Source organism: Mytilus edulis, chromosome 1, assembly GCF_963676685.1.
Source record: "Mytilus edulis chromosome 1, xbMytEdul2.2, whole genome shotgun sequence".
Taxonomy (NCBI): Eukaryota; Metazoa; Mollusca; class Bivalvia; order Mytilida; family Mytilidae; genus Mytilus; species Mytilus edulis.
The window spans coordinates 44,866,283-44,890,379 of record NC_092344.1 but is presented as its reverse complement, the minus strand read 5'-3'; the positions used below and the strand labels follow the sequence as shown (position 1 = coordinate 44,890,379).

At 32.9% G+C, this 24,097-nt stretch overlaps 2 protein-coding genes across 2 annotated transcripts in view; both read right to left on the bottom strand.

Annotated features, from left to right (window-relative positions):
* The window catches only part of LOC139512768 (inter-alpha-trypsin inhibitor heavy chain H3-like), a 63,578-nt gene extending 59,293 nt beyond the window's left edge, over nt 1–4,285 (bottom strand). Inside the window, exon 1 of the mRNA XM_071300669.1 lies at nt 4,088–4,285. Within this exon, the coding sequence (XP_071156770.1) occupies nt 4,088–4,189 (102 nt within the window). The 5' untranslated portion in view covers nt 4,190–4,285. The remainder of the gene's footprint in view (nt 1–4,087) is intronic.
* An 11,240-nt stretch (nt 4,286–15,525) lies between these two features.
* LOC139483304 (inter-alpha-trypsin inhibitor heavy chain H3-like) overlaps nt 15,526–24,097 on the bottom strand; it is a 29,692-nt gene continuing 21,120 nt past the window's right edge. The window contains exons 9-12 of the mRNA XM_071267337.1: nt 23,116–23,298; nt 20,589–20,693; nt 17,192–17,476; nt 15,526–15,788 (exon numbers count right to left, since the gene is read on the bottom strand). Of these exons, the coding sequence (XP_071123438.1) occupies nt 15,574–15,788; nt 17,192–17,476; nt 20,589–20,693; nt 23,116–23,298 (788 nt within the window). The 3' untranslated portion in view covers nt 15,526–15,573. The remainder of the gene's footprint in view (nt 15,789–17,191; nt 17,477–20,588; nt 20,694–23,115; nt 23,299–24,097) is intronic.

Below are 24,097 nucleotides of genomic sequence, written 5' to 3'. Positions count from 1 at the left end.
TTTAAAAAATATGTTTAATCCCGATGTAAAGACCATATAGGTGAAACAATACTAAAACCAAAATATGCAAACTTTAATAACATGACAACCACAACAGAATCGTACTATATCCCTTCTTCCTAAGTCGGTTTAACAGTTTTTTTTTAATCTTCTATAATGTTCCTTGTTGTCGTTAGTTGATGTGATTCATAAGTGTTTCTCGTTCTGTATATAGATTATACCGTTGTTTTTCCCGATTGAATCGTTTTACACTAGTCATTTTGGGAACAATTTATAGCTTATTGTTTTATGTGAACCATGACTCTGTGTTGAAGACCGTACTTTGACTTATAATGGTTTTTATTTTAAAAATTGTGACTTAGAAGGCAAACTGTCTCATTGGCACTCATACTACATCTTCTTATATCTAGAGAAATGTAAACTAGCTTCACATTTGAAGTTAATTTTTAGCTAAAATGCCACCGCACATTCATTCCAAATAAAAGAAAATCTGTCTCAAAATGAACAAACTTTAAGTAATCAGCAATATCAGTCTTGACAACATTAAACATATTTTGACTATACATTGACACAAAATGTACCAAATAAACCATACTATAAAAATAAAAGACCACAGGAACAATTATAAAATAATTTTCAAAACTTGTCTCTTAAAGACAGTCGTATCTAATTCCACCGAGCACTGACTCAAATGTCTGCTTCATTTCTGATTAGTTTTCCCAAAATAATGTATTTCAGTTAAAAACAGAAAAATCGCTGTAAAATTCAACATCAACCTCGCGGGACCAACATTTAGCATTAGTAATTCTGATTGAGATTCGGAGATGTAAACCACAGCTTGTTCTAGTTGTAAACAGAGACGATGGATGCCAAATGTTAAAGCACTATTGGTATTAAAATAGCTAAGTAATACTACACCCCCCCCCCCCCAAAAAAAAAAAACCAAAAAAAAAAACCAGTGAACAAATTATTTAAATCATTTTATCTAGTTAAGAAAGGGAGCATTCAATGACTTCCAAAATGAGCTGTATTTAGAAGGGAAATGGCATATTAATCAACCTTATACAGAGAAACTGGGAACAGAACAGCTTTTCTAGGTGTTGTTTTTATCTTTACATATTTTCTAGGTTATCAACGAGGGTATCACCAAATCCGTAGCCATTGCATGAAAGTACGAAATCTTATGTTACAATATTTTTCATTTACTATTTATTGATGAATAGCTCTCAGCTTTGGTGAAGCTATTCTATCGTTGAGGGTTTTATAGGGCATATTGTAATTGCTTTCCGCTATGCTAAATCCTTTAATGGCAATAACCGAACCGTGTTGTTACGAGCAGGGTTATATATGCCTTGATCTATGCGTGTCCGTATTGCTCAGATGTTATCTTAAATGTATATTAACTTTTTAAAGAAGTTTACAAATGTTTTGCAACGGTGCAAATACTAAACTTTGGAGTAAAAATAAATATCTTTATGAATGAATTAAACAAACCAATATCCATTTGATTTGACAGATATAAAGAGAATATGTAGTTAACCTGAATGTGAATAACAAAATAGGGAAATATAAAGTTAAGGGTTTTAAGCAAGGGAAATAACAATAATTTTTTGCATAATAATCCTGCGCCACATCACAAAATTTTTCTGGTGCGTTGTTGTTCTATCTTTTCGGGGTAAGGTAATAGATGTGTATACACGGGTTCACACATACACATATGTGTATTATATTTAAAGCATAAAAACAAAACTTTGATTAAACAAATTGAAAAATCCTCAACACAAAAAAAAACATTTTCATTTTTGAGAAAAAAAATTAAAGATGAAAATTCAACATTTTTCATTTTTCAATATTTCAAAGCAAATTGAAAAATGCTCCACATTGGAGCATTTTTCATTTTTCAATTTTTAAAGGCAAATTGAAAAATGCTCCACGTTGGAGCATTTATCATTTTTTGATTTTTGAAGGCAAATTGAAAAATGCTCCACGTTGGAGCATTTTTCATTTTTCAATTTTTAAAGGCAAATTGAAAAATGCTCCACGTTTTAGCATTTTTCATTTTTCAATATTTTATGGCAAATTGAAAAATGTTTAAGGTTAGCAATTTCAATATTTTGTCCTTAAGAAAGAGATTGAAATTTGTTTCTTTTCTAAAACAATCAAATTCAAATGTTTTAATTTATTCAAACTGTTGATAAGATGAAATCTTTTTAAGACAAACTTATCATTACTTTTAATATTATCCTCGTGAAATCAAATAATGTAATGTCATGAAAATTATAAATTTCAATTCTCATAACGAAAATGATTATTCAGAAGTGACTTCAACAGATGTTTGTTACATTTATCAAACCAATTAATTTTCAAATTTGTAGGGTATTTTCAAAATATATTTGTTCAGCTTAAAATGAAAAATGTTTGGCGTAAATATACACAGTCTCATGAAGTTACATTATTTTGATGACTTTCTATCGGTTTTAAATTTTTGTCTGGTTTTGTTTTTTCCTAATCAAACTATGACTATTAAACATTTGAAGACTACAGAGGGAGGGTCAAGGTGCTCGCGTCACCTTTTTGTGGGAGAAATTTGGTTGATTGTATAGGGAATCAATGAAGCATGACTCAGATGACTGTAGCGGGCCTACTCTTAGGCAGCAAGTTCCCAATCCCTTTATGAAAATCACTGGATACGCGACTTGACTACTGTTGCCTATATTTATCATGGGTTGGCTATTTATGTAAAGAAGGAAAAATTGAAATATATGGTATATGGTATACACAGTCATATTAGATTTTTTAAGCTACAAATTCTTACATTTATACGGTATATGACATGTATTATTGAAATTAGTCGAAGAAGTTGTGTTAAGCCAAACATATCAATAAGTGATCTACCATTTGATTTTTATAACGGGGGGAGGGGGGTTGAAATTTTGAAAAAGGTAGGACAGGAGACTTGAGTAAACAAAGGCCGAATGAACATCTTGGCAAAACAAAAAGGCAGGATGCCAATTTATGTGAAAAAATCAGGTAGTAAAAAAGCAGGACAAAATAGAGTAAAAATAAAAACGCAGGATAGAGATTTCAACATAAAAAATGCAGGACAAAATTATTCATCCTAGCCCCTCCCCCAAATAAAAATCAAATAGTAGCTCTCTTTATTGACGGTTTCGTTGGTGTTTTTTTTTTCATTCAACAGATATCATTACACTTCTTAATGCTTTTTTTTCAACCTCTCCTTTAAAAATCGTAAATCTGTTATAAAAGAATTCCCCAAAAATACCAGATCCTCGAAAGGTACTATTGTCCATATAAAGTGGAGGGAAAAAAATAAAGAAAAATCTCCAATTTAAACAAACTGGTCATTAATATGAACTGTCCAATACCTTATTTATATAAAACCTATGAAATCAATATAAAGTTGTTAACCCCCAATGCATTTTGAAATTGAACTAGATAAAAAAATAAATACTAAATCTCGCGAAGTCATAACCATTTGTTCACTTACCAATAGGACGTTACCCTCCCCTCAGTGATCGTTCCTCATTATTATCACAATATCAGCTGATAACGTACATGCTTCGTTGGAACAGACAGTTACGATCATCGTTGATAAAAATAAAAAGAAGTTACGATCATCATCATGATTTTTTGTATCTCGATTTTCATTCTTCTTGTTACTTTTCCATCCTGTCCGAAAAAATATTTCAATGGCAATGCTTATAAAGATGTTTCTTGGCATAATATAAATTTGAAAATAAGCTGTCAAAGTGGAGAAATCAGCCTTATAAAATTTCACTATATTTGTGTCCGCCATATTGGGATGATCGTAACTTCAGTTACGATCATCACGTTGACACCAGTGTTAAATCCATAGAGATTTTAAATTGATGTTCTTACACCGTAATCAATCAGGAGTAAGTAAATGTAAAAACCTAAAGTAGTAATACAAAATTTGAGAAATAAAAAATCAAAATATAAGGAATACAAGTACAACATTACAGCTTTTGTTTTTTTTGTCAAATACATATTAGTCATATGTATTCTAATACCCTTAATGTCAACACAACAAACGAAAGAAACTAACCTGTGCAAATCCATGTTCATCAACGAGCATAAGTAGCATGTACAATATGTTTAAATATATCCAGAAACATTTAGTCACAAGCATATTGTTATTTCCATGCATTATCTGATCAGCAACTTATTTTCACAGTGTTACTTTTATAAATTTGATTCTAGTTTTATAACATGATTTTTTGTTAAACACGAGGACGATCCCGGATTTAATATTGTGTTACATGTAATGAATTAAATATGTAAAGATTTCCCCAAAACATTAAAAATGTGAAAATAGTATAAACTAATTCTGGTGTAAACCAGTGTATTAATTAATGAGGCGCTGTCTAAAAGTCCCGGTAGATATTTTGCTATTAATAAACTATATATATAAGTTTAATTTAAAGTTGTCATATACGTTTAAAAACATTCATACTTTCGCTTAAATATCTCTATCAGGATAACTTTCTGATTTTCTGAATTTTCCGAGGGAGCTGCGTACACGTTCGACACACTTGTTTCCAGTCTGTTTGGTGTCATGTATATTTTTTAAAGCCATAATTGTCTGTTCATTTCTCACTATAAGACATATGCATATGCTATCTTAAAATTTTATATTTGACATACATGTGTAGCTGATATATTACACATGCTGTTCATAGTACGAGCATCTGAAATAAAATTCATATACGTCACAAAAGATTAGAAATAAAAATAAGAATTACTAAATGACTTTCTATTATTTTTTCGAAATTAATTTATATAAAAGCCGTTAGATTCTTATTTAATATGGTCAATATCCCTTATACGCCACAAATCGAGGTCCTGAAATAAGATATTTATGTAAAAAAAAACCAATATCTGTGCATTGATATTGGATACTTGCTATTCTAAGCAAGTAACTAGTCCTAACCATTTGATCTGATTTGGAGAGCAGATAATCATAGATCAGAGACGTAAAACTATATTTTGAGATTAATAGTAATACCAAAAGTACGAACAAACGAATGTGACTTATATTAGTACCCCGAATATATATTCGTATCCCCAATGTAAACATATCTGAGCTTCCAAATGAGCCATCATACATATCCAAGTTCACAATATGAACCGAGGAATTGACAACAAGTCTACCATAATCACCTACCTGAATGATTTCCGCATAAAACCCAATATATAAACTTTTTTTGAGAAATTGACAGCTTAGTGTACTATACATAATAGTTATCAAAGGTACCAGGATTGTAATTTAATACCCCAGACGTGCGTTTCGGCTATGTGTGTAACCCGATAAATTGACCATTAAATTAACCGGACAAAAAGTTTTTTCAAGAAATACATGATTTTGGGGTTTTTTTTTATATTTAAATGCTACATATCGCAAGATACTGTCCCTTCTCAGTGGAAAATAGGAAGTGTTAATATAAAACACAGTGCTTCAACTATTTACTATTTGAGTATAGCTAATACTGATTGTTCTTTATAAAAATGTCCAAATAAATGTTGTTATTTTTTTTGAAGAAGCACCTTCAAAAATTTGAATTATTTTCTTAAATAAAATTGAGAATTGAAATTGGAAATGTGTAAAAGAGACAACAACCCGACCATAGAACAGACAACAGTAGACAGTCATCAACAGGTCTTAAATTCAGCAAGAAGTTTGTACTTGAAAGGGTCTCGAGCTCAGTACAGAGATTTGTTCTGACATTGTTATATCAAATATACTCAAAATAGATATCGGACAAACAATTGTGTACGTAAGACAAATGTTTCGTCTACAAAAGACTCACTGATGACGCTCTATTAAAAAGTTTAAATGCAAAAAGGGGGACTTTGAACAGTATTGAGAATCGAAAGGTTTTTGCATAATAAAGGAAGCTAGGTACATTTATTCCTTGGATAGAAAATTTTAGGATTTTCTTATCCCACGAATAGATTACCTTTGCCGTATTTGGCACAACTTTTTGGAATTTTGGACTCTCCATGCTCTTCAACTTCGTACTTGTTTGGCTTTAAACACATTTTGATATGAGCGTCACTGATGAGTCTTATGGAGACAAAAAGCGCGTCTGTCATACTAAATTTTAATCCTGGTACCTTTGATAACTCTTTACACCACTGGGTCGATGCCACTGCTGGAGGACGTTTCGTCCCAAAGGGTATCACCTGCCCAGTAGTAAGCACCTCGGTGTTGACATGAATATCAAGTATGTGGTCATTTGTATAAATTTCATGTTTACAAAGCTTTTAATTTATCGAAAAACTAAGGATTTTCTTATCCCAGGAATAGATTACCATAGCCGTATTTGGCACAACTTTTTGGAATTTTGGACCTTCAATGCTCTTCAACTTCGTACTTGTTTGGCTTTATACATATTTTGATATGAGCGTCACTGATGAGTCTTATGTAGACGAAACGCGCGTCTGGCGTACTAAATTACAATCCTGGTACCTTTGATAACTATTTACACCACTGGGTCGATGCCACTGCTGGTTGACGTTTTGTCCCCGAGTGTATCACCAGCCCAGTAGTCAGCACTTCGGTGTTGACATGAATACAATTATGTGGTCATTTTTATAAATTTCCTGTTTACAAAACTTTTAATTTATCGAAAAACTAAGGACTTTCTTATCCCAGGAATAGATTACCTTAACCGCATTTGGCACAACTTTTTGGAATCTTGGACCTTCAATGCTCTTCAACTTCGTACTTGTTTGGCTTTATACATAATTTGATATGAGCGTCACTGATGAGTCTTATGAAGACGAAACGCGCGTCTGACGTACTTAATTATAATCCTGGTACCTTTGATAACTACTTAGTATTTTTTAAACGGTTAGTTTATAATTATGAACATATCATTCATAATTCGTGTCAAGATAGAAATGCTGAGTACTTGGTTAGGGATACCTTTGAGTAGAAAAACCTCAACAGCATTGGCATCAAACCGATCCAGTTGTTGTAAATAAATTTAAAGTATACTACATAAAAATATTTGAAAAAAACAGAACGATAGATTTCAATATATATGGATCAATTGTCCTAATCCGTCTCAACCGAACATGCAATATTTTGTAATGAGTGCAGTATTTGGTATCACTCAGACTGTCTGGAACTTAGTGCCTCTAAATTACGTAACATACAAAATATTAATGTGTCTTGGATATGCTGTAAATGTAATACCCAAAATGTGGGGAGCTTCACATACCATTCTTATGAACTAGAAACATCAAATTAATTTAGCATACTCAGCTCAGTATCACCATTACTGTCCACAGACTCTATGACAATAATACCATTAATTGACTCTTCATTCAGAACATCAGTATTTAGTAGCCCAAAACCAAGAATACTTAGTAACACAACTGAAGAACCCCTGTCAAGAGGACAAAATCAATCAGTGGCCTAGAACAAAAACACCAAAACCTTAGAATCCTAATGATAAACTGTCAAAGCATCAGAAATAAACGATCAGAATTGAACGAAAGTGTTGAATACATAAATAGACCATGATAGTGCATTGACTTGACATATCAACGATATAATGATGAGGCTTAGAAACGGGGAAATGCGAGGCTGTGCCGAGCACTTTCCCCGTTTCGGGCCGAATTCTTATATCATTGATATGTCAAGTCAATGCACTATTGTTGTCTTTATACGGCAATCTAAAAAACATTTTCAATTGTTGTTTATTGTGTTAATATTATTTATTTGATTTAAATATTGGGGAAAATCACCCTTTAAAAAGGCCTCATATAACACAGGCGGAGAAATATACAGCACGATGAAATGTACATCATTACCTGTTGAAAACAGTGGTGAACGAAATTCGTTTGTTTATAGACTAAAATATCAACAATAAACATAAAACATAATGATTTATAGGTTGCAAACAAAAAGTATTAACAAGTGAAATATATTTTTTCCAAAAATTATAGAAGAAACAAGTTTGAGTGGTTAAACGCATCGTTGTTTACATTGGAAACAAGAACAGGTTGAAGAGGTCGTATGAATAATTAAATATAGTTTCGACAATTTCTATTTAAATATTCATGAGGAAAAGTGATATCATGTCAGTGACTGTATATGACATAGAAATATACGGTCAACGCAGTTTGACTGCTCAAATAGAACGAGTGCAGTATAAAACCTGATATAATCATTGGGTGCGAATCATGGTTAGCAAATGAGAACCGAACAGCAGAAATCTTTCCCAATGGGTACAACAAAAATGGTTTTCGCAAGGACAGAAACAAAAACTGGGGAGGCGTATTCATGCAGTACATGATAAATTCACTACTTCCGCAACAGTGAAAATGCATGCGAACTACAATGGACAGAAAAACAAACAAAGACCAAATCCGTCATCGTTGGTTCCTACTACCGTCCACCAAGTGAAAGCATAGACGCACTGCATAACCTCAAAACATCAGTACTAAATGTGAGTGAAAACAGCAAAGATAAACCTATTATACTTGCAGGAGATTTCAACCTTCCTCAAATTGACTGGAATAACAACACGGTCAAATCAGGATAACCACAAGTAAAACACCACCAGGAACTTCTTATATTCATTGAAGAATTTGGTATGAAACAACTACAACTAAAACCAAGTCAGGAAAACAACATCCTTGATTTATTTCTTACAAACCATCCAAGTCTTGTAAAGTCATGTAACACACTACATAGAATATCAGATCACAACATGAGTTTTCTTGATACAAATTTAAAACCACATTATAATAAACCAAAATCAAGAGAAATATACGTTTACAAGAAAGCAAAATGGGAGGAGATCAAAGCTGACATTATAAAAATTGGCGCTGACATGATCAATAGTAACACCTCTGTTGAAGATAAGTGGACCAACCTTAAAAACGGTATATAAACAACACTCAATCCTAATGTACTTAGAAAAATAACAAATAAGAGACATAATCTACCTTGGCTATCAAACAGCGTAAAAAGAAAATTAGGAGAAAACACAAACTGTTTCAGAAAGCTAAACATACAGGAAAGCCAGATGACTGGACAAAATTTAAACAACATAAAAGAGCTACACAGAAAGCTGTACGACAAGCTCACTTGCAATATGCCAACACCATTCTGGTCGCAGCTTTGGCGGAAGGTAATAAATAGAAAACCTTTTTGGCGATACATAAAGTCTAAACGTACTGACAACATAGGTGTAGCTGGAATTAAAAAAAAAATAGTTTTACATCAGGACAGCAAATCCAAGGCAGAATTACTAAACGACCAATTTAAGTCGGTCTTCACCAAAGAAAACGCATCAGACCAACTACCACCGACCCATGAATCAAAATACCCAAGTATGAATAACATTAAATAGTTATCAAAAGTACCAGGATTATAATTTTATACGCCAGACGCGCGTTTCGTCTACATAAGACTCATCAGTGACGCTCAGATCAAAATAGTTAAAAAGCCAAACAAATACAAAGTTGAAGAGCATTAACATCGAAGTACAAGGAGTAGAAAACTGCTTAGAAACCTAAACATCAACAAAGCTAGTGGACCAGACGACATTGCACACAAATTACTAAAACTATGCTCAATTGAACTAGCACCAGTAGTGATTCACATATTCCAGCTTAGTTAAGACTCGGGTACGCTACCATCTGACTGGAGAAACGCCACCATCAGTCCAATATTTAAAAAAGGATATAGACAAACAGCGGCAAATTACCAACCTGTATCACTCACCTTTGTCTGCTGTAAACTCTTCGAACACATAGTCTGCAAGCATATCCTGAAACACCTGGAAGCACACAACATACTTACCTCGCTCCAACATGGCTTTCATAGTGGTAATTTCTGTGAAAGTCAACTTTTTATTACTGATGCATGACATCATGAAATCTTTTGATGCCAAGAATCAAATTGATTTAACCATACTGGACTTAAGTAAGGCATTTGACACTGTGCCTCATCGAAAACTCCTACACAAACTAAAGAACTATGGAATTGATGGTAATACCAATGCATGGATTAAATCATTCCTAATGCAACGACACCAGCGAGTTATTGTCGAAGGAGAATTTTCTTCATCTTGTTCCGTCGACTCAGGGGTACCCCAAGGAACTGTCCTCGGTCCCCTTCTATTTCTATGTCATATTAATGACTTCCCGCTATGTGTAAAATCACAAGTACGTCTGTTTGCTGACGACTGCCTCCTGTATAATACCATCGAGACACCACAGAACCAACTCCAAATACAGAAAGATCTAGACTCATTAGACAACTGGGCAAAGGACTGGGGTATGCCACTGCTGGTGGAGATTTATTTCCCCTAGGGTATCAAAACGCGTCTGGCGAATATACAAAATTGAGTCCTGGTATCTATGATGAGTTTATTTACAACGACTGGGTCGATCCCGGTGCAGGTGGGGTTTTATTTCCCCTATGGGTATCACCAGCACAGTAGTCAGCACTTTTGTGCTGACATGAATTATCATTGATACGGTTATATTTATAAATTAACTGTTTACAAAATTTTGAATTTTTGAAATACTAAGGCTGTTCTACCTCAGGCATAAATTACCTAAGCTGTATTTGGCAAAACTTTTAGGAATTTTGGTCCTCAAAGGTCTTCAACTTCGTACTTTATTTGGCCTTTTTAACTTTTTTGGACTCGAGCGTCACTGATGAGTCTTTTGTAGACGAAACGCGTCTGGCGTATATACAAAATTTAGTCCTGGTATCTATGATGAGTTTATTTACAACCACTAGGTCGATGCCACTGCTGGTGGGGATTTATTTCCCCTAGGGTATCACCAGCGCAGTAGTCAGCACTTTTGTGCTGACATGAATTATTATTGATATGGTTATATTTATAAATTAACTGTTTACAAAATTTAGAATTTTTGAAATACTAAGGCTGTTCTACCTCAGGCATAGATTACCTTACATGTATTGGGCAAAACTTTAAGAATTTAGTCCAAAATGCTCTTCAACTTCGTACTTTATTTGGCCTTTTTAACTTTTTTGGACTCGAGCGTCACTGATGAGTCTTTTGTAGACCAAACGCGTCTGGCGTATATACAAAATTTAGTCCTAGTATCTATGATGAGTTTATTTAATGCCAGTAAATGCTATGTCATGTCAATTCACCGTAGCAGGTCCCCGTTCATATACAGCTACATGTATACCCTTAGTAATCACGTTAACAAATTCTGTTAATATTCATATTAACAAATTCTGCAACAAAGCTAATTCTACACTAGGATTCATCAGAAGGAATCTTACACACTGCAACAAACATTTTAAGGAAACCGCCTACATCTCGCTTGTTCGCTCAGTATTAGATTACTCAGGCACTTATGGGACCCATATCTACAAAACGACATAAACCGCATAGAGAATATACAAAGAAGAGCAGCTGTATTCGTTTTTAAAGACTATAGACGTACGAGTAGTGTCACCTCCATGATGAAGGACCTTGGATGGAAACCTCTTGTGGAAAGAAGACGCGAACAACGACTGGTACTACTGTACAAAATAGTGAACGACCTGGTAGTCATCCCCACTGAACATCACATAGAAGTTAATACTAGACCATCCAGAACTTCAAAGGTCAAACAAATAAAACTCTTATCAGCAAATACTGACATATATAAATATTCATTTTTTCCACAAACTATCATCGACTGGATCTAACTACCAAATACTGCCGTGAACTGAAATACTGTGGAAAGGTTTAAGGCAGTTATATCGCGCGACTAGTTGCATCAGTTGCGCACACACACTTCCTGGCCAAGTTTTACTCAGTATCTTGAGTTCATTTCCAGTACTATACAGATACAGATACAGAATCGGAAATACTCATATCTTATATGTAAACAAACAATCTCAGTGCAGAGATATTTGACACGTGAAATTTTAAACAAGTAACTTAACTTACTCATTTGGGTCGACTCGAAGATCAAAGGACCACAGGATAAAGGTGTTAACACTATTGAGTTATCAAATGTAGACAAAGAACTGAATTTTCAGCGCATTTGTGGGTTCAAAAAACCTCCCAACAAAGGGATTGTCGTTGTGCGTGAAATAATAGAAATCTTAATTTCACGTCCCACACAAAATTTTAACCCCATATGTGAAAATGTCTAACTTAAGCTTCATAAAGAGTCATCATGCACACCCAAGTATACGATTTTTAAAGTATAGGAATATAAAAAAGGCTCTCTTTGCAGAATAATGTATTAATACTTATTAATACAGTAACATACCCTCTGCCCATTCGTATGCTATTTACATATCACAATTGATACGCTATTCTCCTGCTTGTTCACACTATACGGACTTCATATACAGAAGTGTGCTCCTTACACAGAAACTGCTTCAACAAAGTTATGAGGAGGACAGATTAACTTTTGACACTCCGTAAATTTTATGGACACCACCACGAATTACTTGATCCATACGATGTGTCTTTGGCCAAACTAGCTAAGGACATTTTTACCACATGGTAGATTGTGGTTTGTCATGACGTCATCTAATCTTTTAATTACCGAACGTGACTTATTCCTGATTGTAACTGTTTTGCCGAGTGTGAATTCGCATTACTATAAGACGTGTTACGGTACTTATCTACCCAAATTTATGTATTTAGTTTGATGTTATATTTGTGCTTCTCGTCAGGTTTGTTGACGTCTTTTCTGTTGTATTCATGTGTTATTGTAAAGAAAATTAATCACCGCCTTCATTTATTAGATTTGATTTTGTTCAGCATAATCTGAACGATGTTTTACGTTTGAAGTTGTATTCAGAACAAACCGGGCATATATATAATATAGTTAATTGCTATTAATAAGTATTGCAATGTGCATTGTGTTTGAATGTAATATCAGTATTTGGTTCTATTGTAATCTTAAATCAATCCTAATTCTATCTTATTTTTGAGATATAATTTTTCAAATATGACGTCATTTTTGTGCTCTTTCAGAAATTCAAATGTGACGTAATTTTTGTGCCTTTTCACCACTTCGTATGTGACGTCATTTTTATGACTTTTTGCGTTGAGGCCTGGACTAAGTCGGGTGTGTCTATTTTCTGTAGTTTTTGGTCTTTGTATTATGTATTTGGGTTTTGTTTTCTGTAACTAGTTAAGACTTCAGTTTTATCATGTATATCTTTTATATTCATTTGATAAAATTTACTGTTTGCAATAGCATAAATTATTCTAAATAATCGGGATGTTCTTATCACAAGCAGAAAACCCTAGCCGTATTTGGCACAACCTTTTTAAACTTTTGATCCTCAGTGCTGTACAATTTTGTACGTTTTTTTGACTTTCGAACATATATCTTGGCGTCACTGGTAAGTCTTGTGTGGACGAGGCGCTTTTTTGGCGTATTGAATATTAAACCTGATGCCTTTTGTTATCTATTATTCATGTGTTTCTTTGCCTAATACGTTCTCCTATTTATTTGTATTGTAGTCCTGTAATATTATGTTGTCATTTTAATGTTATATTTAACATTGCCATTTAAGTGCGAGGTTTGGCATGCCACAAAACCAGGTTCAACCCACCATTTGTTTCTTTAAAAATGTCCTGTACCAAGTCAGGAAAATGGCCATTGTTATATCATAGTTCGTTTCTGTGTGTGCAACATTTTTACGTTGTGTTTCCGTTGTGTCGTTTGTTTTCTCTTATATTTTAGTGTGAATTCACATTACTATAAGACGTGTCACGGTACTTTTCTATCCCAAATTCATGTATTTGGTTTTGATGTTATATTTGTTATTCTCATCAAATTTTGGCTAATGCTTAGTCCGTTTCTGTGTGTGTTATATTTTAGTGTTGTGTCGTTGTTCTCCTCTTATATTTAATGCCTTTCCCTCAGTTTTGGTTTGTTACCCCGATTTTGTTTTTTGTCCATAGATTTACGAGTTTTGAACAGCGGTATACTACTGTTGCCTTTATTTATGTGATGTACTGGGATGTCAATACTCTTGAATCTGAAGTGGAATTCAATCAACAAGTTTTCAAATATACTTATCAAAAGAGTGGAATAGTCAAGATAACATTGCCAAATAAAGTTCGGAGTAAAGTGAAGAAAAACACCTCCCGACAAGAACTTCTTACAGGAACCGACTGGATCTTAACCATAGTCCGTAGTATAATATAACAGGTATTTTTGAATGTAATAAGTATAAGCTTGGTGTCCATTTTAGTAACATCAACCAAACAATGGGTTAATTGGTGCATCTGACAATTTCAGGGCTGATAGATCTTGACCTATTGCACATTGATACCTTTATCAGATTTGCTGTTAATGTTTTAGTTTTTGAGATGTAAGCAAACCACTGCATTTGCCCTATATGGGTTTTTTTTTGTAATGACTGCGATGTCTGTTTATAAATCAAACTTTCATATACAATTAGAAAATATATATACTTTAAGGAGCATTCAGTTAAAGTTGAGAAGTATTATACCAAGTGGTTTTAGAGGAGAATATTTTTAAATGTTAGAAAACATTATGAACAAATTGTCTAAAATTTTCTCTAAAGTGGATTCACTTTTGAAGGGGTCGATTGACAATTCAATTGAAATTTTTTTTCTGTAGATCTGGCTCTGATGAACATTTATGCTGTTTACGGTTAAACTTTATCTATAATAATATTTAAGACAATAACCCAAAACTGCAAAAAATACCTTAATTTTTTTAAGTTAGTGACAGCCACCAGATAATGGGTGATTCAGTTGGCCTTAAAATTTCAAGGCTGATATATTTTGATCTATCGAACATATTTACCTCAGATGTGCTCTAAAATGCTTTCGTTTTTGAGATATCAGCCAAAAACTGCATTTTACCCCTGTGTTCTATTCTTAGCCATGACGGTCATGTTTGTTGATGCATCAAAATTTCAGATACAATAAATAAACTGGATAACCTAAAGAACATACAGTCAAAGTTTGACGGAATTAAGCCCAGTAGTTTAAGAAAAGAAGATTCTTTAAAATGTTTAAGACGACGACGACGACGTCAGATAACGACGACTGATGACAACAGACGATGGACGACAACGGACGCCAATTGATGGCATCAGCTCATGTTGATAAGCTAAAAACACATGCATTTGCCTCAGAATAAAATGTCCTATACTCTTTAATATAACACAAGGTACTTACATTTTGTAACTCGCATTTCAGAAAAATGTCCGACGGTGGCGAAATTCCGTTATTTGCCAATTTCTCGGCTGTCAACCCCACTAAAACGTGTTATGTCGTAAATCTAAATTGATTTTTCTACACAATGGTGTATAATACGACTACTCTTGTTGACAGAATGACCAGTAGGGACCTACCGAAGTATGTCAATTGTAATAAATTCGTCTACCGACGTTGGGTGGAAAAAACGTCTGTGTTATATTAAGGTATATTTAAGGAATAACTGTAATATTTTTTCTGTCTATTAGAAAATGACATAAAAAATGTGGAGCACACTGAATAACCCGCTTTTATTTTATAAAAGTTTCGTTTCGTTTCGCTACATTGTTTTGTATTTGCAAAATGTTGGTACCAAGTCCTTTGAATTCGCAGGAGAAGGTTTCAAATCATCGATTTTCCAGCACCGTCTGTCTATCCGTGATTGGCTTATTCTAATATTAGTTATATTTCTGCTAGTACAAACACCACCCAAATTTGGATTGAGTTTCACAATTCTGGAGTTCACTCTTTCTATCTCAAGTCCAACAAATGTCCCTGTAGTAAATTAAATAACACATGTAGCTGCACCAAAGTCAAACATAAGTTAATTCAACAAATAGTTATCCTATACAAAAACCAGTCTAGACAAAATCTGTGACTTAATAATATCTTTTCGTTTGGTCTTGACAAATATCAAAAGTTACGTTGACATATGTTGGTTATTTTTTTGAACATTGGATTATGACACTATATATTTTTTTTCATTTTACTCTACCGATCAATTAATTGTCACTCAATTAGCTCGCTATTTGAAAATTGTCACACCGATAACAAATTTTACAAGGAATATGGAAATTCTAAATCTGACACCAATATCATATTTGTTTTATATTCCAAATGCAATTTAGTTGTGGTACGTGCAACTTAGATTCTTTTAAGTGTTTTTTCTTATTCTAACGAGGGGTGTATTCGGCTGAAGTGTGAGGATGCACGCAAAATGTAACAAAATGAATACAAATTCAACGTATGACTTAAATGTCAATAAACCTTGCACTGCAACATTAAGATTATCACACATTTTTTTCCTCAAAACATGTACGTTGGCGACAATATCATTCAAACCGTTTCTATGTATTTTTCTACATAAATAAAGAAAGGCAACAGTAGCATTCCGCTGTTCGAAACTCATAAATCAATAGAAAGAAACAACTCTGGGTTGCAAACTAAAACTGAGGGAAACACAATACATATAAGAGGAGAACAACGACACAACATAAAATGTAACACACACAGAAACGAATTAAGCATTAGACAAAATCCAATGAGAAAAACAAATATAACATCAAAACTAAATACATGAATTTGGGATAGAAAATTTCCGTGACACGTCTTATAGTAATGTGAATTCACACTGGTGAGACATTTCAGCGTGTGCACTCTTGTCTTGGTTAAGTCTTTTTCTTAGAAACTATGAGTCATAGGTCTATATCTCAAAGGAAACAAACTACACAACAGCAACACAGCGTTAAAATATAACACACACAGAAACGAACTATAATGTAACAATGGCCATATTCCTGACTTGGTACAGGACATTTTTTAAAGGAAAAAATGGTGGGTTGAACCTAGTGTATGCCAAACCTCCCGCTTTAATGGCAATATTAAATATGATTTTAAAATGACAACACAATAATACAGGACTACAATACAAATAATTAGGAGAACATATTGGACAAAGAAACACACGAATAATAGCTAACAAAAGGCACCAGGTTTGAAATTTGATACGCCAGAAGTGCGTTTCGTCCACACAAGACTAACTAGTGACGCCCAGATACAAACGTTTGAAAGCCAAAACAAATACAAAGTAGACACCTGTATGAATCTTGAAATTGCTATATATAAATTATTTTAGAAAAATAAACAAAGTAGATAGAAAAGTAAATTAATCCTACTACCTAATAGTCCTTTGGCACCAACGAATTTGCTTTGCCCTACTTTGACATCAATCTGTAGACTCTTCCCATCTCTTGATGGTAGAATGTTAAATGTAATGTTATGATTGCTGAATGTGTTTGTATATCTGTATCCAATGTTTGACCATTTCTCTGTCTCTGTTCCTTCGCTATTTAGGTTAACCTCGTTCTGACCGTTTCTAATTACGACTTCTTCTATATACCCGATCCTATTGTTACTATTCCCTGACGTTGTACACACACTGAAAGTTACGGTAAGTGATTTGTCTGTATTAAAAAAGAAGGAACAGTACAATTAAAATCAACTATCTGAATTGTGTTATTTGAAAGGTGAACAATTTAACCAAATACATGTAAATAATATTATCGGAACAGTTGATAAAATACTTTATTACATTGGTTGCAATGAATTACATTGATTTCCCAGTTAGATAAATCCGATAATTTCACATGTGAAATAAACGTGGTTATTTCACTCTCTGACGTCATACAACAATAGGCGTTGTCAAGACGTCGATAACGTCAAAACAAAACATGCGTAGGAAAACAATATAGTTCCTTACATTTTTTACATTAATTTCATAAAAAAAAAAGCAATTTGACAATGTAATAAAAAGTATAACTAATCGCCGTATTTGAATATAAAAAATAAGACAACTTGTGACCGAACGCCGCTATGGATTAAACTCGTGCTGCGCACTCGTTTAATCCATGCGTCGTTCGGTCACGCGTTGTCTTATTTTTGATATTCAAATACGGCGATTAGTTATACTATAATTGGCATTAGTTGTTATTGAAGACAGACGCATATTTCGTGTGTTTTGTCCATTCGTTTTTTATGTGTTTTGTCATTTGATTTTTTCATGTGATTAAGGACTTTCCGATTTGATTTTCCTCTGAGTTTAGTATTTTTGTGATTTTACTTTTTGCATTTTTGATAATTTAGGAAATTATATGTATGAAATTTGTGCAATTGCATAATTATATTTCGGGACCGTAGGTTTACCTTTATCATGTATTGTATATCTTTGTTTCATTTTCTTTGGCGACTTTCAAATAAATTGTTTAAATACTTTTCCTACAGGTGGCGTGATTTAAATGTGGATACAACAAATTCCCAAAGATCTCTTATATGCATAAATCTAAGATTTTTTAATATTGAAATGGAATTAAAACATTTCACTTTTCTACACTTTACACAAGTATTTGCCATTCCAAACTAAAGGACAAATGGAAAGAGTTGATCTTGCTGTATTTCATTTAAAAAAAGCCAACATAGAAACAAGTATCTTGTCCTAATGAGGAACAAATCCTACTATTAATGTCTCTTTGGTATCTTTCGCTTCTCTTTCAATGTTCCATTATTCAGTAAAAAAATAAGGTTTTGTTTCGTAATTAGGGTATGTGAAATTAAGTATATGTTCCGGACCAGATGAGTATAATACTCGTTTGGTTATTAATGGGCCGGACCATATGAGTATTTAAACCATTTAGGTATGTTTGTTCAAATTACATTATAAAAGTTTCAATAATGCAAAAACTGTATCTAAAAAATCAATGATGGTCATATGACAGTTTGTTAATCCTAGAATTCAAAATTTACGTAAAAATTAAATATTGATCCCATAGTTAGTTTTCATCGCTAGTTACATTCTTGCATTTTGGCTTGGTAGTGCACGATCCTTTTCAGTTACACCTTTTATTTGCGAGTGAAAAGCTAGCCCTTTTGCAGCTGCGTACAGTGATACCGAGGTCTCTACGGTGTTTTTATGAAGCTGTTACTATATCTCAAATATCGAAAAATGTCTGCAATACACCATATTCACAAGGCATTTAAAATAAACTATGCTGCTTTCCAGTAAGTTCTTATATAACAGTTTGGAATTTAATTATTTAAGTCGACATATTGCCATTCACCCGTTATAACAAATCGGCATTGGTCATCGGTAATGACCATCGGTATAAAATGTGTTTATTAAAGTTTTGACAAGTAAGTAAAATAAACTTTGTGAAACTTCTAATTTTTATTTAGCTAATCTTTTTATCATAATATAATAATAAAATTACCTATATGATAGCGTCCTAGGCCTTTTAATAAACGGTCATATCATATGAAGAGTGTAGAAGTATTAATAGTAAGCTGTAACATAATCTTAATTACCCCGACTATACTCGTATGGTCGGACCATACGAGTATATACCCATATGATCATCACCATACGCGTATGGTCCAAATACTCATATGGTCCGGAACATGTACAGAAATTGTTGAAAAGACATATTACTTCGCATACTAAGATAAACATGATCATTGAATGTCTTGAAATACATATGACACTTTTTTCGATTGTTTTATGGACTATATATGCTCATTTATTTCGTATTCTTAATCCGTATCAGACTCAGTTGTATGCATGACTGTAATGTTCACATTCTTCTTAAATTGAAAGTAGTAATATATAGCTGTTTATTATAACGTAAACATGATATAAACACCACTGCGTTTCATCTTTCCTTTTCTTTCTGATGAGAAAAGGTCACTTTACTAAATGTTTCTGTGTAGCAATTCTCTGTGAATATTAAGATTATTAGAAAATAGAGATTTCCAAAAAAAATTAAAAAGTCAATTTTCATTTTCTAATTGTATAACAAATTGAAGATTAAATATAAAAAAAGAAGATGTGGTATTATTGCCAATGAGACAACTCTCCACAAGACACCAAAATGACACAGACATTAACAACTATAGGTCACCGTACGGCCTTCAACGATGAGCAAAGCTCACACCGCATAGTCAGCTATAAAAGGCCCCTATAAGACAATGTAAAACAATTCAAACGAGAAAACTAACGGCCTTATTTATATAAAAAAAAAATTAACGAAAAACAAATATGTAACACATAAACAAACGACAACCACTGAATTACAGGCTCCTGACTTGGGACAGGCACATACATAAATAATGTGGCGGGGTTAAACATGTTAGCGGGATCCGAACCCTCCCCCTAACCTGGGACAGTGGTATAACATTACAACATAAGAACGAACTATAAAAATCAGTTGAAAAAGGCTTAACTCATCAGATGGACAAAAATACAAGTGAAAATGACCGGGTAATTAGTACATTTAAAACTAAATAAATAAAAACAGAATAAGTGATCATTATGTTTTTTAACTGTAGTTGGTAGATACAAAGAACTGCGATATATTCCAAAAGGAAGTGCAGAATTGAAAACAATAATAATAATACCATAGCAAAAACAAAAATACCTTAAATTCAAACAACAGTACACACAACAAAACATATACAACTTAAGTGGCAACATTTGCCCCGAATATAACCGTGAATGATGTCAGAATATATGACACACAAACTTACCTTTGTCTTCTAGCATCAAGTACTTGCCAGCTTTGAAATTCATGTCCATGCAAATTGGGCGTTTGGAACCTTTCATATGTATGAAAATATCAGGTGAAGCCCGTTCTGAAAAATGACACGTATAAACTATAAATGTATCCAGATGAACCGTTTGTTAAGGAGGAAAATGTTTTTCATTGACAATGAGAATTCAGAAAAAGATTAGTATGAAATGTTTTCTCCCAAACTACAACTGTAGTTTTTAAAAATTTATTTTCGCTTTGTGATTTGACAGAAAGACCATGTTCTACATGCCTACAAAATTATTTTATACATTATAGAATAAATATATGATCTATGAAAAAGGTTATTAAAGCAGTTATGATATTAGTCAATTAACACCTGCACTTGTTTGATATCTATTATAAGTTTATTTACAGCCACTGGGTCGATGTCACTGCTGGTGGAGTTGTCATTCCCCGAGAATATCACCAGCATAGTAGGCAGCACTTCTGTGCTGACATGAATTATCATTGATATGGTCATTTTTATAAATTAACTATTTACAAAACTTTTGAATTTTTGAAATACCTTTTCTACCTCAGGAATAGATTACCTTAGCTGTTTTTGGAAAACGTTTAGGAATTTTGGTCCTTAATGCCCTTCAACTTCGTACTTTATTTGGTCTTTTTAACTTTGGTATTGGATTCGAGTGTAACTGATGAGTCATTTGTATATAAAACGCGCGTCTGGCGTAATTACAAAATTTAATCCTGGTATCTGTGATGAGTTTAATGAATTGTTCACCAGACACAAACAATTTCATAAACCGTATTAAAATATCTTAGTTTCACTTTGATCTGTTTTCATGGATATCTTATTGTTATTTCCTTTAAATAAATACATAATGTCGTTAGTTTATGCATTACATATTTGTTTTTCGTTCATTTCTTTTATATAAATAAGGCCGTTAGTTTTCTCGTTTGAATTGTTTTATATTGTCATTTCGGGGTCTTTTATAGCTGACTATGCGGTATGGGCTTTGCTCATTGTTGAAGGCCGTACGGTGACCTATAGTTGTTAATTTCATTGTCATTTTGGTCTCTTGTGGAGATTTGTCTCGTTGGCAACTATACCACATCTTCTTTTTTATATAAACCATCTCCTCTGCTAATTTAATTCTTATTTAGAATTAATTAAATGCTCTTTATACAATTTTTTTCACAAGGTAGAAGTTGACAATTGGCAATTTTATTTATGATAATTATAAAAAGTTTGTAAATGTAATCTAACAAAAAGAATATTTATTAATTAGATTATCTGGAACAACATGATTATAACCGATTTTATAATTTAAAAGCATCTAAATGAAGTTATAGTAACATAGAAACTAATTTAATGAGTAATATTGATTGACGGATGCATGATGCAATATTTTATCTGATTGCAACCTTAACTTGATACATGGTACATACAACGGGATGAAAGACCCTTATTCTGTTGAGGCCTTCTCGTCTTAGATCAATGCCAAAAGTGGTTTTATGTTCACATATAATGATAGGACGATACCAATAGGTTTTCAGGTAAAAGTCATAAAATTGGATATGTATCAGTGTAGGAAATGTTTGTTGGCTGCCAAACAATACACTTCTGTTCGCATTGGTAAAATCACTTGGACGTGTGACTCACAAACTGAGAGGAAGGTCCTAATGCATTTTGAAGTACAAGGTAAAAGGTCATGGTAATTTGAATCTACGTAAGACAATGTTTTTATCAGATAACTTGATAAAAAAAGAATCATGTTCAAAAGGAAGTAGAATATACTATTCTTGCACTAAAGGGAACATTTGGTTAATGACTTTCACATTAAAGTTGCCTCAATTCTAATTATTTGTTCCTGATTGACAGGTGTCTCATTTGAACACATGTACCACCACATCTTCTTATATGTATTATTTTTATCTTATTTTTTCCTTTTATGCTAATTCGAAAATGTTTGCTGACTTTTTTTCTAAAATTAATGAAAGGTTAAAATCTGTCATGTCCTCTGTAACCTCCCTAACAACCGCTTATGGTAGCAACATAATTTCTTTTCCTATTTTTTGTATTAAATATAGGATCATATGTTCCCGCATTCAAATACCAGTACCTATCAAACCACTAGTATGAATTATTTTTGGTAACGTTTTATTTGCTACTTTGCATTTATATTTGAAAGTGAATGACATGACACAATTTTTAGAAAAACGATAAGCTTGATCATGTTTTTGATTTACCATGATTTAATCACATGAACTTTCCCGCTGTCATTTTGATCATATTAACGTTTCAGACTTGAGTTCTAAACAATTTGTGTAGTCATGCATTTATTTATTGTCATTATTGCCTGCCTTCGTTTGTAGTCTACAAAAAACTAAAGCCAAAAATTCATTGTTAATATTGCTGGAAATCTAACTAGACCGCGGTAATTGCAACATTTAACTAGAAATTCTCCAAGTATATAAACATTGACTTTATTTATGATTATCATACAAATTCAATTATTTACCTTTAAAGTTACATGAAAATGAAGCCATTGTGGTAGTAGTAGGTATTGTGGAAACCAAAGAAAATTTCATAATTGTAGGAGCAATCATTGCACCTGCTTGTTGACCAATTGACCCATGTCCATTACCGTTTTGTCCATTAAATGACGGTCCTGACGGTCCCCTACTGCCAAGTCTACTTGAACCTATAATAATAATTATTATCATGTATGTATTCATTTCTCTTGTTTTGATTGTTTTATTATCATTATACCTTTTAGAATTTTCCGTTGATAAAATCAGAAATAATCAAGAACTATTGTTTCAATCTTGGTTTTCGATGATTTATGTTTCAGGGAACATGATCTTTCCTGACAAAAGGAAATCGAAAATGGCGTTACGGGTGACGTTTTTTTATTAATTGTCCCGATGAGCATTGCTTACTTTTTATTTCAATTTGATTCCCCGCATATATGGCATAAGGATACTAATATATGGACACCATTAAAAAACAAAAACATTATCATAATGTGAACGAAGAAACACATCTTTTCCGGTCATACACTATCATTATTGAGAAAATGTTGCTGTTTTTACGCATGTGTACCTTTTTCAAAGAAATGAAGGGTATGTTATAACATTAAACCCTTGCTAAACGAAAAAAAAAACAATGCAATTTTATCTTAGCTTACTGAATAACTTGTCAGACCCTTTTGTAAATTAAGATAAATACAATGTAAGCCAAAACTCTAGCTGAAGCAATTTTCGAAAAATCCACATGACAATTCGACAAATAGTGTTAAAAACTAGGTTATGCAAACATTTCAGTACACGTTTTCTTTATATGTTTTATTAACTTATTCTTTAAAGACAGTCGATATTCCATGGATACTAATTATGTATTCATACCGACCGATTTGTTCTTGTATAACCGTATGAAGCATCTTTCATTAAGAACTTATAAAAGACAAGAAAAAGAAGCACTTTGTGATATTCTTTAATTTT